A 16,855-nucleotide genomic window follows, 5' to 3' on the forward strand; every position below is an offset into this window, starting at 1 on the left:
CATTTTCGCAGTCCTTAAATTTGTCCTGATAATACTTCTTTTTCAAATTTTTAATCAAGTTATTAGCTCTGTTATTCCACACAAAAAATATTGCGCCTCTCAAGGGGGGGGGGGGGGGGTGACGGGCCGGATGTGCTCCTCTCCGGTTCCGCCAATGGTATGGATCATCATTGTCCATATTTTACAAAATATGTCAATTTCTCATACAAATTTTTATTTTCAATTTCTCATACACAATTAAGTGAAATTTATACGATCATAGTAATCATTCTGTTCTGAATCATTATCTAAATTTCACAAAGATTTTATGCCATCATGTATCACCCAGGGCTTTGACAAGGTACTTTGACTGTAGGTTAGAGCCCCCCCCCCCCCAACCTCTCCCCGTCACTCTTCAACTCCTTGATTACTATAAAAGTGCTAGATTAAGTGCTAGATTTAGCACTTCATGATTTAATAGTGACTTCCATTTTGTAGCTGGTTTTCAGCACTTGAGGTGCTAAAACAATAGAAAGTGAAGTCTTCTTCAGAACCTGAAGAGCTGACAATCAGTGGCACCAAAGACAATATCCTTAAGTGCTGGATGAAGAACGTTATTTTCTAGAATGTACATTGAATTTGTTATTTAAAAGTAGAAAAGATACGAACACCCTTGTTCCATAGCAAAACAACGTAACACAAAAGACGAACAAACCTCGGTAGCTGTCGTCGAAAAACGTAGGTCCTTCATTCGTGCGCCTCTCGCCTTGAAGATCTGTATTTGCCACCCATATTTGTCCTTGATGGAAAGAAGTGGAGAGAATGTTTTAAAAAATCTGAATAAGCATGAGATTAATTAGAATGCAACACTTATCATGATATAAAACCTACATTCATCCTTATCCCTCCCTCCCCTAGCCCCCCCCCCGTCTCTCATTACACACACACCCACGCTTCTCGCTATCGTTTCGTTTCATTTTTGTTATTTCCTTTATCTTCACAAAATTTCATTTCCTCTATTTTCCCCGAATGGTTTGTTTAATTGAATCTAACTTGCATTCGTTTATCTGTACATTGTTTTAACGAATCACGCGGACTTAAAATTGATTCATCAATATGCATTGTTTAAACCTCTTGATCCTATTTTTGTTTACCCCTCCCCTGTCTCTTCGTCCTCTGTTTCTCTACCCCTTGTCTTCCCTAGTCTGCAGGTACAGACCCTTGGTTTCGCAATTCGCATAGTACGCAATACAGAGTCTGAAGTAGTGAGACTAGATTCACTGTGTACTGTGGCTGACTCTCTAAGTTAACCTAGACAGAGCTTTGGGATTCTAGTCTTTACTCTAGACCTGTTATCGGTTAGAGTGTCAGGTATGAGTCTGTGCTTGCAGACTATGTCTTCCATTTTCTACCTTCTATTCGTTAACCATGTTAACATACCCATCTCAGCAACTACTTGCACCGACCATCCCACTTCCCCGTCTGCTTTTAATAATAAAGGTAATCCCGAAAACATGCCATCTGTATTTCAAGCAAACATTTCCACCGAGAATTTTCAACATATTTATCTGCCTGGGAATATCATTAAAAACGCAACAAAATTACATTTATCTTGCTTACCTTGCCAAAAGAAACTTCCGGGGGCGCCGATTAATATCTCATCCTGTCCGGGAGGTAATCGAAAAAAAAAACCACATTCAACATGTTCAATTGCATTCATTGGAACATTACATTTTGTCATTGATATTTCTTAAAGAAAAAAAAGCGATTGTATCGGGAATACAATGTATATTTTGCTATGATCAATGGCACGGAGCCTGGCCAACAAAGGTGTAACAAATATGTATCAGAACAAAGGTCCAATATATTCAGCTTATCATTTAAAACATAACGGTTTAGCAGAAAATTAATTAAATCATCCACTATCAGTTTTGCCCTTTTCATATGGGCAATGGTTTCCTGGTTCAGGGAGCCCCAAATAGTAATCATATCTTCAGACAACCCAGGAAAATATGATGCGCGAAATCGTTCAATCTAAATGCTGGAATGCCCCCCCCCCCTCCCCACAGGCAGCTTCTCTCGCTCTCAAGCATGGCCATACGTAGATTTTTTGTTTCCTGGGGGAGGTACAAGACGCATAACATTTTCCAAAAAACTCAAAAGCGAGAGAGCGAAGCGACCGATCTTGTCATGGGCGCGCTTTGCATTTTTTGAAGTAAAATTGAATGAATTTAAGCACCCTTTTAGTGAATTCTGTAAAAAAAAATCAATATAAATAAAAACAAAAGATTTCTAAATTGCAAATCGTCCAGTCACACAAAGGTGTATACCTGTTTTCGATCGACCTATCGATTGTACAGATTGTATGATTTCAGGTATGTTAAAATGTCATGCAGAATATCATAAGCCCACTATAAGATAATTCCGGTAACCTTTTTTTTTCTCTTTTACATCATATAAGTCTTGCCGCAATTGTAAATCAAACAATGAGAATTTCAATCTATTCAGTTCGCAACTAGACAATAAGGGTAAGAAGAATGCAATAAATCAGACTATGAACCCGTGACGTCACCATGAATGGAATAGTGAGATCTTACCGAAGAAATATCAGCTGCAATCCCTGCCTCACAATGCGTAACGCCGAATGTACTTTGCTCTGACTCTGTGAAAAATAAAATTAGAATGAAAAAGAACCTGATTATGCAAGTCATTTTTACATGATCTTTTTTTTTAATTCAGTACTTGATTTGTCATGTTTATCAAATCTTTCAGAAAAAAATGTCGACTTTTACAAAGACGCATGTATACATGGCAACATACTATATCTTATCAAGTCGATTTTCAAAGATTATGTCGACGTCGCGACAGTAACATTTGATAGAATGTCGACATGGTGAGATTGTCGCACGCCATGAATGCAGTCGACACCATGCCAATTAAGAAGTTCTTGACTAAATACTCACGTTGAGTGCTTCTGCATGGTTCATACAGCTGTATATTTGAGAAGTCGGAGGTGGCGATAAAACAGCCCCCTATCGGCTCCCGTTTAGATTTGGTACCCCCTTCTGGTTGAATGAACCACGTGTAGAGCGGACGGCATGCCTGTATGGCAACAAACACACAAACGAAAAGAAAGGAAAGGTTTTGGATGTAGATAAATGGCATCAAAAATAATAATCAACACTTTGATTGTGGGCATCAACAGAACGGCAGGTATCTAATCGATAATATATGTCGCTAAATTCTTATTTGAATTTGAAATGTGAAGAGTTTTTGTTTTTGTTCTTCACATTTAAGTCGTTGAAAAGAGGGATTAACACGCCTTAGCATTCCCCCGCGGCTGTGAACGGTAAAACATCTTGAGAAGGTCAAAAAAGTTTGATCGTCAAGAAGGGGCATGGTCCTCTGCGTTCCTAGCCAATCAGATTTCTTCTAATTTTAAATTTATAAACATAATTGTGAATTTCAAATCAAACGATGGATAGGGTTAAGCAGTTTAAGTGTAAAGTTCAGAAATGCAAATCGACACCACCCGGTGTGTTAACAGGGGATCGCCTGCACAGTAAGCATATAACACAATGAACATTTGGATTTATCGTGTCAATTAAACACCTATTGGTGCCAATGAACTTTGTTTTAAGATCATTTGGTGCAATTCTCAAATGTCAAGGTGTATATAAAATTTAAACACTTGAAGATATTGCCCCTTTCAACACATATCTTGTTCATATCTTAGAGGTATCACTTTAGAAGATTTCCAAAAATGACAGGTAGACCCTATAGTAATTTATTTTTTACATTGGATACTAAATTAATTTTCAAAAATCAATATCTGCAAATGGGTATAATATACTCACCAAAATTTTTCCATTTTCACCAGCACTTTTTACACTGGCACCAAACCACTGACCCGATTTGTTTGCGATGCGGTTACCCTCTTCGTTGAATTCATTGCCTGTGTGGAAAATTAATTTATTATCAATAATAAATAATCACAACTTTATATTTAGCCAGGGTAGCCACTTTAATAACTTATAGGAAACTGATCTACCATCTGGCGCTGCATAACATGACAGGTTATTATAACCCTCTTCAATTTAAATGCTTAGCGCCTAGCACGAAGGCAGACGGTCCCATTAAAAAAAAAATGTCTTTAGTATGACTCGGCCACGGATCGAACCCACGACCTTCCGTCCATGCCCGGCAATTTATTCATTTATTCAAATGAGGGTGTTATTTATTATAATAAGATAAATAGTGCCATACAATAACATTTAATTTAATATGATAATATATATTACATGTATAAATTTCGGGAGTTTGTATCAAGAACATGTGTTACAATAACGGCAATCAATATGTGTTTGATTACCCCTCTTCCTCCTTCTCCATTTTTGAGTTCTTCTTCTTCTTCCTCTTCTTCTTCTTCTTCTTAATCGTCTTCATCGTCGTCGTCTTACTCTTCATCAGGTTCTTGCCTTTCAGTTTTCATAATTCTGTCTTTCTTCTTCTATTCCCATTCTTTAAATCCTCAATATTCTTATCTTTGTTATTGTTCTTGTCTTTTTTGTTGTTGATGTTTTGTTTCCATACCTCTCCGTCTTCTTCTTCCAACTTCTTTTCATCTTCATTTCTCTTCTCTAAACGTCTGCACAGCAATCCTTCCTGCATCTTAATAATTATCTAATTCTATAAATTTAGTTTTGTTTTCACTTTTGTTTTGTCTTACCTAGCGAGTTAAAAGCTGATAGTTCCTCACACTCTTCTGGATTGGTTAATGAGTTCAGAGGACATCTGAATAGGGCGCCCCCTCGTGTTACATCCAATTCGTCTGTTTGATATCTTGGCGCACCAACAATAACCCTGAAATAAAACAAAATAGAATAAAATGTTTAAAGGAAGACAATTTAATAAAACAGATCGTCTAGTTTTGAATCATGTTGTATGAAATAGCAGCTTCAACAGCACAATGTAGTACTTGCTTTTATCATGGACCAACAAGGTCCCAACTCCACGCACTGAATATATGAAAGTATCATTTTCCTATAAGGGCACATTGATTTTTAACAGTCTTCCAATTTATGTCCAAAGTTGCCTTACATTTCAATCTTTCAAAAGACAGTGCAAAAAACTTAGCCTCACATTTGAAGACCTTTTTTAAACAAGTAATTTTTAAACTAGATACAGCCAACATTTCCACAGGGGGAGGGGGGTTCTGTGCAATTAGAGAATTGTCTCGTTTGTATTTAATTGTTATTTTATCTGTACTAATAAATTGTAGTATTATTTGATTGCTTGTTTCTCGGTTGTTATACTTTATTATTTTCATGCCAGTCATTATCGCCTATTTCACTTTATTTCAATGTTCATGTAGTTTTATTGTTACATTTCGATCACTCTATGTATCTATTTTGTATTGTTAATTTGATATGTATGCTTTTGAATTTCATTTCTTTTATGTTGCATGCTAATTAACTCTGTAAGTGTTCACCATTGTATTATGATTGTTATATGTATTTTTATATGTACAGGGCTCTCTCGAAATGCAGCTTTTATGTACTGAAGAGACCACCCTGTCTAAAGAAAACAGAAATAAATGAATAAATAGATAAATAAATAAATATTAATTTACTTTCCGTTCGCACTTTAACAAATCCGAGGGGCCATATACCTATGATTGACGGATTATTCAGATTTTTACTGGTTGCACATTCCTTCTCATTTCATTGCGTACTTTGTCTGTTAGCACAGCCTTGAGCAGAAACAGGGCTCCAAAGGGAACAAGGTCATCCCAATGGTTCTTAAAGCAATGGAAATTAAAGCATAAACAGACAGGAGAACATTGCCGATATTCTAAAAAAATTGATTAGCCTTATGTTTGGGTCTTTGGCACCATCCCCTTACAAAATACGTGGCGTGGCGCAGCCCCTTGTACAGTACCAGTTGTTACCTATAGTCATCAATAGATTCAACATGTTTAATCGAATATCAACGTTGATCCCGGGGCGGAGTCCTGACATCTTGATAGTGCACACTCTTATTTATGCCGGGTCAAATTTGACCCAATCCGAGGCACGTTTGACCAAGGAACTGGGTCCGCTGGGCTTTACACCCAGACGGGGTCAAAATGACCCGGACTTCTGAGTCAAAGATGGGTGACATGGATTCCGAGTCGAGTTAAAGACCCAATGTGCTGTCAAATTTGAGTCGAATCAGGGCAATAACTATAAGATAGACTTTGGTCAGCCATCCATATCCGATCACATATTTGTTTGCTTTTTTAATACTAGCATGAGAGGGGGAAGTATAGAGTTACGCGATCTAGAAAGCTTTTTTGGCTCGCTACCGTTTTTTCATTCCCTCTCTCTCATACCAATTTTCGTACTTTTCCCCCTGTTTTCAACACTTGAACAATTACAAGGGGCGATCGCCCCTGCCCCTATAGCACCGCCCTGCATTGGGTCATTATTGATTTACTTTTAATCAAACGTGACTAATCAGTGGAAGTTTATATGTCCAACAGGCATAAAATAACAAACATAATTATTCACCCAATCATATCAATTATGGAATGAATATAATAATTTGCCCTTGACGTGGTTACGTTTTGAGATCACACATAAAGATATAAAAAAAAGTTTCTAGAGAGAAAAACCGCCAACATACACACGTAAACCTAAAATCAAAGTATTTGACTGATATAAATTCCGCAAGCGTGAAAATGCAAATAATTACAAATGGAAATAGTTTGGTAACGATCACGAACGAGGTCGGGTTAGCACAACGAATAATGCGGAAGAACATTGTATGGCCATGAACATGTTGTTACTTAGACATTTTGTAAACAGGGCTATTTATGAAGTTTATAAACACATGTTGATACATAATATCCAATATCTCTGTTTTCTTTCTCGACTGATGAACTAGTCTGCTGGGCAAACCCTTCACTCGAGTCAAGGGTCTGAATGTGCAGTGCAGCCTACTCATGCCTTGTGTACTGAAGGCTCTCTCGCTCATGTATTGGAACAGCAAGTGTTGTATGTGCTAGTCTTTGCGTAGAGGCACACTTGTTGATCAAAGTTCCAATCAGGGTCTGTGCCTGCAGACTACTGATGAACCAGGTTCACATCTATCGTGATCTAAGGTTCGATTCCCGGTTCGGTGCATAAAGTTCTTCAGCAGTATACTTCATGTAGGCCTACACGCTCTAATCAAGCCTAAAAATGGTTCGCGTGAAATCACCCCCTCCCCCGAAAATTGCAAGTTGCCAGTTTTTTTTTTTCTTTTTCTCAAATTCTGGAGGTCGAAAATGTCCACCCGTTCTACCTCCAAGGTTGACCGTTCTTAAAGACGAGAACCCATTACTTAGACATTTGAAAGTGAAAATGATACCCATGTGGGTCCTGTCCCCATCATACACACATACACCCCCACACAAAAGACAAAAATTTCCTTTCAGTAATAGATTCAACGTACACGTAGGAAAAGGAAAGGTAAAGAAGAAAAAGAAAAACAAACACTTAAAGTGCAAGAAAATACAAACACAAGTGGAACTGAAGGGTAAATTATGGCACAAGTAATGGATTCATTTGACATCAACTGTGAAAATCAATAATCATTTACAAGAATTTTTTTCTAAAGGAAGACATATATTGTGAATTCGTTCTTATTTGGGGAATCACATTCCATTGTTTGGGACCTACAATAAACTCAATGATTTAGCTTCGTGACAAGACATGATAAACCACAAATGAAGAACGTGTATTATGGTTATAAACTTGACTATTATATTGAAAGAGATCTGAAAAAGGAGTGGGTAACAAACTCTTTTTATACTTATACATAAATATTGTGAGTTCTTGCTTATTAATATCATATTTATTAATTTCTTGCTTGTTAATATCATGTAATTTAGAAAAAATGGCAGGCCAAAACAAATTAACCTCTTTAATACAGTGATCTCATTTTCGCGATAGATTTTTACATAGTATACTGAGAAAGTAATATGTCAGCTATATAATTTCTTTTATTAGCCCTTAATCGTGAAAATTTGTGGGTTCCATGGTCCCCAGCCCCCCCCCCCCCTTCTGTATGCTTAAGCTTGATTAATCAAACACGTGAACTAAACTGTTTAGTATTATTGGAAAAAATAGAACACTATTGAATTTAACACCAATACACATATTTTTGTTTAATAATGATTGATGCTTTGTCTTGCTTTGTTTATAGTATTTTTATTGCGTGCAGGAGGGGGTGCCCCCCTTTTTTAATGGAAGAATACAATTAACAAGCAAATGCACAAAATGGAATTGCCCTCATATTAGAATTGTAGGTGAGTAAAGACTTTCATCTTTTTTAACTGATCACGAGTTACTTCACGGATGATTGATAAATCATGAATATCAATTTCATGTTGATTTTATTATGCCATCCTATCGATGACTGAAGAAATCGAAACAAAAGTATATTACGTTTTTCTTTATCTTTTGATAAAGGATCCATATCAAGTTTAGTGATTATATTCTTGGGTTCCCGCAAAGTTTATAGTAACTTCGATATAATCCTGATTATCTTCCTCTTCTTAAAATATAAAACCGTGTTTGATTTCTTCCTGTCCCTGTTATTTTATGTTTAATGCTCGTAATAAAAACGCTTATACATCAGGTGATTTTTTTTTTCAAGAAGGGGGGGGGGGTATGGGTCAGATACTGTCCGATTTCTTTTTATTATTGTGTGCCATGGTCTGATAACTGTTTTGAAGAAAAAAATTCAGGAAAAACACAACAGTAATTTGCATTTTCAGCCAGTAAGAAACCTGCATTCATATAGATACTGGCGTATGGGTAAGGGAGGGGGGGGGGGGGGCTGTGAGCTGGTAGCCCTTACAGTTCCATAATCAAGAAAAAGAGAAGAAGAATAAATGATTGTAATGATTTTCCGGATATTATGTTTTGAAAAATGTAGTTTGGGGACAGTTCATTTTCTCTTTTAAAAGTTCAAAAGGTCATAAAATATTTTAGTTTTTCTTCAATTTTTCTTTTCCTATTTCAAAATTGTCAAATATTTTTTGAGGGAAGGAGGTTCCAAATGTTATGTCCTATAATATGACCATAAAAATGTGTGTGGGGGAGAATATTTGCAACTGGCCAATCCCCCCCCCCCTCCGTCATTAAATAAATACAAATCACGTGATTTTATGGCTATGAGAAACACCATATTTAGAGTGAACATTAAATCATGAAAGCCACAGGGAAGGAAGGAGTCATTTTTTTATGAACATGATGAAGAGGGTGACAATCAATATGCCCTATTATATGGCGATCTCGAAATGCTACTCAATCACGGACTTAAAACCTTCGATGATCTTCCTCTTTTCAATTAAGGTTTGTAATTTTAGTTTTGTTGATTTTTCGTTAAAAATCTAATTTCCCGACACTCGAGTGACTATAGGTTTTGAGTGTTTAAAGTGAAAGTTGATTTAAACGTCTTGCCAAATAGTTCATCAAATGTTCTTTCTACGCATAAAAATATCATATTCAGATATTGAATTATACAAGGCAATCTAATGTGCGACATCAAACATTAATTTATTTGGTAGACTTGTTTTTACGGTGATGAAAAATCGAAGATTTTTTTCTTCTCAGGGAATGATTTTGCATAATTATTTTCGTATTTGTTTGACCAATCACGTTATTTTTATATCTTTAAAGTAAACTGTGTTGAATGTCCATGTATGTATACCTAGACAGCACTTTATCTAGTTATGTCACCGCCGCGCCCTTAACCCCCATTAACAATTAAAAAAAAATAGTTCATGAAATACAATCTTTGCTCTGCACATATATAGTTTGATATGAATTATAAAAAAGACACCATTATCTTTAAATCATTTGATTTATGCAAACTTCTTCTTACCAAATCAGAAAAAGAAAACATCAGAAGTCTTATGATATTTAAAATTGCGTTGGACATTTTTTTCAGGAAACGACCTTGGCAATTTTAAATTCCCGTGACCAGGATTTCAAGCATCGTGAAGTATTGAAACCTGAGCACCACTCAGTGCTTTTGAGTGATGACTCTGTCTAACTTTGAAGCAGTCTGCATTGTGAAAGTAATGGATTCCGAGGTTGCCAAAAATATCGAACTTTCAGTTGTGCTTTCGTAGGCGTCAAAGGTTGACGGATCAGAAAAAAAAACATGGATAACAATACTACGAAACTCAAGGTCTCCTTTTTGACAGTTCAATTTTCGTGGTTTAGAATATTAGTTTTAAATTACAAATATTACAATGTTTGCTTTGGTAGCGATACCACAGACGGGCTTTCTTGTAAGACTTACGACTATGATCGGCATTTTTTTTATCTTCACATCTCAAAGGAGGATGTAAAGGTTCCCCATGAGGGTATAAGAGGCTTCGGATTGGGGAGAAGCATGCATCCAACTTTGTTGATCGGGTTACGAGAGCCACCCGAAACTTCTATCCTGACCCGTTATTTATTATTAATATGGCGGCACCAAAAGCAGAAGCATTCGTAAATATTAAGAAAATGCTGTCATAAGCACCACATTCAAGTAGGAATGTACTTTGGAACAATCGTTTTCACTCCACAAAACATGACAATTTTCGAGACGGTCGCTGACTATAACGTTAACGCTTCGCGCTGAAAATGTTTGGTACATGCGAATCGTTCTTGTCCCCAAGGAATAACATTTTATTTTGCCATCCAAATGTATTTCCCTGCTTTAAAGGTATTGGTGCCCGCGATGCATTTGAGATACAGAATAGTAGCCCCGCTCTCTCTTATCGGGTTGCGTGGTACTGTACTCTTTGTCGAAGACATTCGAAACGGCACTCGATCAAACCGGGGCCAGACATCGTTATAACCTACATGTAAGTACCAATGTCGCCATCATCTACCACTACCTCCGTCATCAATAATCGTGACATCTGGAACTTCCTCAGAAGAAATAATTGTGTCCCTTAATACATGCATACAAATCCTGTTTTGATGCAGGAACAGTTTATTTAAAGATATTTAAACCAGGGGAACAACAGTAATTCTTTCTTGATGAAAAAATAAAAAAGGAAAAATAATAGATGAAGAAGAAGAAGCCTTGTCTGTGAAATTTTGTGAAATCCAATTGAGTTCGTATGCAGATTTAAGGAGGGGGAAGGGTTGGGTAAGCAGTGAAATAAAGAAAATGCCATTACATGAAATTGCAATTTACTAATTAATGTGATTTGTCTCATAAAATCTGTGCAATATTTTAATTGCTTTAATTTTCGTAGACGTTATTAAACAAATTATGATAACTATTATCAATTACCATTTGTCTGAATTTCCTTTTCTCGCATCATTGTTCTATTGAAATTATTTGATTTTTTTAGGAATTGTGTTTTTGACAGTTCATAACGCATAATTTCGGACAAAAAATGCCTTCATTTAGTTTGACTTTTTTGTTTGAAAAGCTTGTTCTTGAATCATTATTTTTAGGTAACCTCTAACGCGTTAGGCGAGGTCACATCACCCGCAAAAAACAGGAAATAGGAAAAGTGACGAAAAGAAAATACGTTGAATCATCCGCCATCCTGTTGAATTATCATGTTTATTTAGGTTTTCCGAATTGAATTATGATGTAAAACATTGTATGTTATTACTGGATTGAGGCAAGAGGGGTAGAAGAGCATTCATGATCATGGTTGTCATCATTGTTATCCTATTTTTGTCCTCGTGATTATTCATGTTTACTCTATTATTACCACTATTTTCACTATTCTAAAACAATTTTCGTTATTATTTTTATTATCATTATTATTATTATTATCATTATCCTAATCATCATTAGCAACAGCAGCATCATTATATCAATAGGAGCAATAGGTCTCTAAAAAACAGGGGGGTGCTAATAAATGTTGTTTTACGGAAAGGTTTACTGACCTTATGTAATCCCATATCCTTTACCATCATGCTCAACTGTTTGACAAAGATCTATATCTCATTAACCATTCCCACCGAGTGACCCCGGAAGTGTTTAGCATTGAGGAACTTCCGGTTAGGAAGTTCGACCATGACAGGTAGCAATTTTGCATTCACTGATCTAAATGATATCAATGCTAGAACAGTAATTATTTGGTGGCGAATTTAAATGGTACGCGTAAATACCTTACAAGAACACAATTGTGAATTAAAAAAAAGAGAATCCTATCCAAAAATTCACAAACTCGGCGGGCCGGGGGGGGGTCAAGTTTTACAGATGATCATCGGTAGACAGGGATGCGTACGAGTGAGAGAGACGGGTGAAAGATAGAGGGGGAGAGGGAGAGAGAGAGAGAGAGAGAGGAGAGAGAGAAGGACAGGCGCATGTGTGCGTTGATATCTACATCGAGATATCTATTCAGTTATTAAATCTTTATATTAATCATGTTCCTTCAGTTAACTTTTACAACCAAATGCAGCATATATGTCCCCATGGAATTTAGGAATTTCTTATTATCATAAATAAACCGTTTGCCTGTCTCTTAATCTATCCATTCTATCATATTTCTATCACGCTATCGCATTAATCATACGGCAATCTGCACGGAATCTCCATTGCAACAGAATTACCGTCTGAATTATTAAACACCAAGCACCTAGATTATTACACTAACACCTCTTCATGACATGCGTGTATAATATTACAACAAAATATGACATGATTTACGAGCTCGGGGAGATGAAATTCAAAGGTACATGAAATGAATAAGAGATTGATTTTTGAAATCCCGTGGGATGAGGCGAAGGGGAGATGTTTCCGAGCTAGTGAAGGGGAAAGGGGTATCCCCGAGTAGGGAATCTCCATGGTCTGAGTCATCGAGTGGCTGGAAGCGTCGTCGATGTTGATTACACCTAACGACCCACATCTGATTACTTCCAAGGAGCTCTTGTTAGAGACATCTTGAGATTAATGGACGGAAAAGGATAGAACATGATTGCAGAGTGGACGGGAACAGCAAAACGTGCACATGACAACATATCTGATACATATCGGGCATAGGCAGAATTAATATGCATGGGCTTTTTGAAGAACAGAGGGGGTGGGGGAGAGAAAGGCAGGGGCTGATTAATGTGTAGGAGAAGGGATAGAGAGAGAGAGGGGGGGAGGGGATGGGAGAAAGAGAGAAATGGAGAAGGGGAGGAGTGATATGAATAGATGTAAAGGATATGAAAACACAATTACAGTCCAATTTCCCTGTGCCCAGGATCAAATACTATTTGGTCACCATTCTTTGCTATTCTTATTCCAAACTTTTTTTTCTAAACGACACGACGATAAACCTAAAGCAAGTATATATAGCGCGAAATAGGAAAGAATTGAACTAACTTTACACAGACCAGCATTCGATCATCAGCATGACAATTGCTACAGTACACGATGGACTACGTTATTATGACGGTAGCGTTGCCTTTAATTTCTAACGGTCAATTCCACCCGAGAAAAATGTTGATGCGAATGAATGAATAAAAGTCAAATTAGCATAATTCTGAAAGTTTTATCAAAATCGGATGTAAAATAAGAATGTTATGACATTTTCAAGTTTCGCTAATTTTTCACAAAACAGTGATATGCACGTCTCAGTGACATGCACATGAGACAGTTGATGATGTCCCTCACTATTTCGTTTGTTTTTTTATTGTTTGAATTATACAATATTTCATTTTCTTTTACAGATTTGACGATACGGACCAACTTGACTGAGCCATTTAGTATTAAGCAATGTCAATTCCACATTGTTCAGAGAGGAATTAATCGTCGTTTCACTTGACAATGAGGAGAAAATTATTATCATTTCATATAATAAAATACAAAAGAAATAGTGAGTGAATGACGTTATCAGTCTCCTCATTTGCATACCGACCAGGATGTACATATAACTGTTTTTTTAAATTAAGCGAAACTTTAAAATGTCATAACTTTCTTATTTTACATCCGATTTTGATGAAATTTTCAGCGCTATGCTTGTTGGATATTTCTCTTTTTATTCAAATCAACTTTTTGTTGGGGTGGACTTGTCCTCTTAGAAAACATTGAACTTGATCGTCTGTATACACGATGGTAAAATCAGGAGGAGATATTGAGGATGGGGACGAAAGGAGTGATTCTCCCCGTCACAGCTGTAAAGAACCAGAACGGTTTAACATAATGTTGCTTTTCATTGTCTTAGTCTAGTCTTTATTTATGATACGTTGGCTACTCAACAGCTCAATGCTGGAACTCTCTGTCAGGGAATAGGAAAGACAGCGTTAGGCAATCCAGGATCTAACGACTAAGGATAAATTATTTATGAATTTATGACTTCGCCAAGAGATGGATGAGGAGGATAGAAGGCCGCTGGAATGGTTTGAGCATTACATGTATATACCGTATGGGTTCATGGTTTGAGAAACTTGTGGATAATTTTGTTGTTGTTGTTTCGCTGTTATGATTTATCTTCATCCGAAAAGAAAAATCAAATCTTGCCCAACTCGCAATTTATCAACATCATGCGAGAATGGCAAGGGTTAGCACGCAGGGGCGAAGCTAAAGCACGAAAGGTTGGAGCTTTCTACTTTTTAGGACCAAAACACCTGTTCTTGGGAATTGTTTGACAGAGTTGAAAAGTTAGGGGGCTTCCCTCGGTGTCACCCATACCTGAAATAAGTCACAGGTTAAGCGTGTTATAAACCTCAACTTGAACATGAAAATAATATACAGCTGAAAAATTGGATCACGTCACTCAAACCCAACTACACTGGAGGTCCATGATTTAAGGGAATTCTTGATTACTTTCTGCTGAATTAGTTTTTTTTTATAATCATCACTTTATTTCGTATGAGTATATTCGTTTCCTGTCCTATTCTTGGATGTTTCTCTCCTGTTTCTGCTTTTTTTTTTCATTACTCATTGTAAAATTATTTTCAATTAACAATTTCACAGTGCCAGAATTGTTGGCATGTTCATTTTTTTTAATGAAACGATATATCAAAATTGTATCGCAATAATAATTGTAATAATTGTAATAATAGCAGGGCCCGCTGGAAGAACAGTTTTCGGAACTGAAGTGGCTACCATGGGTAAATATACCGTTATTATTATTACAATTATCATTATTATTATTATTGCATATTATATTCCCATTACATGTGCCCAATTAAATGTCGCCGTGCTTTGATATTTTTTTAAAAACTTTACTTTAGTCGGTAAAGCATGCCCCCCCCTCTCCCTTGCTAAGCATAAAATCCACATACAATAATTTGTTTCGGGTGATCAAATAGTAAAACTAAACTCCAATGGCGGATGTAATTGGAAGACAACCAGGATCAATGATTCCAGAAATGGCCAAAGTTAAGCCAGAATGGAGAGGTGTCCGAAACGGGGCTCTTGTTTTTACCACTAAACTCATAGTGCAGTGTGAACGAAATAATGAAATCGTGTCTTTCTCATGAATGATTGTATGTTATGGTTCATTTCCCATCCCATTCCCTACCGTTTCACACACGTCACCTTTCAATGTCTTTCCGTTGCAATGATTCGGGGGCACTTTTGAGAATCGATCCAGTATCTGGAAAAGGGGGATGCATCACAGATTTTAATCACGAAATTGAGATGGCCGGCAAAATTTCGGCAAGCTCGTACGTTCCAAGGACAAGGATGGATGTCCCTTTGTCCCCCTTTTCATTCAATTGGCGCATTGATAGTAATTGAGCCAATTTAGTTGGCACGCCCCTCTCATTTCGAGTTCTGTATTTCATCGTAGACCCCCCCCCCATTATCTCTTTACTTCTCTCTCTCCCTATCTCTGTTTCTATCCCTCCCATCTGCTTCTCTCTGACAGAATTTCGTCCCTGGACTACAATGACTGCGTTCCCAGTCAAGCCCAGTCGCACCAAAAACCCGATTCCAAATGGGATCTGTTTCGTGACAAATAAAATCACACAACCGGTCTCTGATCGGCTGCTGATGTGTCGGGTCGATGTGACTGGCGCCAATGATGCGGGTCCCAGATGATCGTATTGGAAACGCATACATTTTCAATATGATTCACCTTCTTTGTCTGGGTGATACTCAAAACTTCCCTTGCTTGTCGAAGACGATATCGCTCAAACTGCCATCTGTCTTCTCGATAATCATCATTAAAATGGGAATAGAGGTCTCGCAGTCATCAAACCAAGCAAGGATCCGACAACCCCCTGGATCCGTAATTATGCCGAATGTACGTGCTTGAAACCTGTAGGATGTAATGGTCATGTTCTTGTAGAGTACGAAAATAGTGGCCATGAACCTCATGGTGCGACCAGAATGCAGCCAATATGTAGAGTAGCATGCACTTGATGTTGCTTTATTCGTGTCCCTGGCGTATCGACGGGGGTTTGTGGGCCACCCCCCCCCCAAAAAAAAAAAAATCAACCGATAATTATCTAATGAACAAAGAAAGACAGAAAGGGAAAAAAAGGGGAAAGGGTGAAACGTGATATTACTTTCTCAAGAAATTGACAATATTAGCATTTCGTATAAAAAGCTCCAAACCTTTGCTCGCTCGCGACTTTTTTTATTCGAAATATGTCCCATACACTATGTTTGCCTTCAATTTTGGCTCATTACTCACTCTGTTTTGTGTATGAAATCTAGCCACGAAATTACATTTTGCGCAAAGCCATTACTAAAAGTATCATATTCTTATGATTTGAATTGGGCTGTTTAAGATCACTAATGAGTATTGTCTTAATCCATACTCTGATTTATTTATTTGTTCGTTCGTTTTGGATGCGTACGCGAATGGCAGTATGTAGGGTCTATTTAATCCAATGGCATGTATGGGTAGTCAGGCTTACATACTCATATTTAAGAGTAACGT

At 37.1% G+C, this 16,855-nt stretch overlaps 1 protein-coding gene across 1 annotated transcript in view; it reads right to left on the minus strand.

Moving 5' to 3' along the window:
• LOC129274096 (integrin alpha-V-like) overlaps positions 1-16,855 on the minus strand; it is a 54,920-nt gene that overhangs the window by 26,063 nt on the left and 12,002 nt on the right. The window contains exons 2-7 of the mRNA XM_064108954.1: positions 4,709-4,842; positions 3,837-3,934; positions 2,943-3,081; positions 2,577-2,641; positions 1,600-1,642; positions 695-778 (exon numbers count right to left, since the gene is read on the minus strand). Of these exons, the coding sequence (XP_063965024.1) occupies positions 695-778; positions 1,600-1,642; positions 2,577-2,641; positions 2,943-3,081; positions 3,837-3,934; positions 4,709-4,842 (563 nt within the window). The remainder of the gene's footprint in view (positions 1-694; positions 779-1,599; positions 1,643-2,576; positions 2,642-2,942; positions 3,082-3,836; positions 3,935-4,708; positions 4,843-16,855) is intronic.

This window comes from Lytechinus pictus, chromosome 13, assembly GCF_037042905.1.
Source record: "Lytechinus pictus isolate F3 Inbred chromosome 13, Lp3.0, whole genome shotgun sequence".
NCBI classification, from domain to species: Eukaryota; Metazoa; Echinodermata; class Echinoidea; order Temnopleuroida; family Toxopneustidae; genus Lytechinus; species Lytechinus pictus.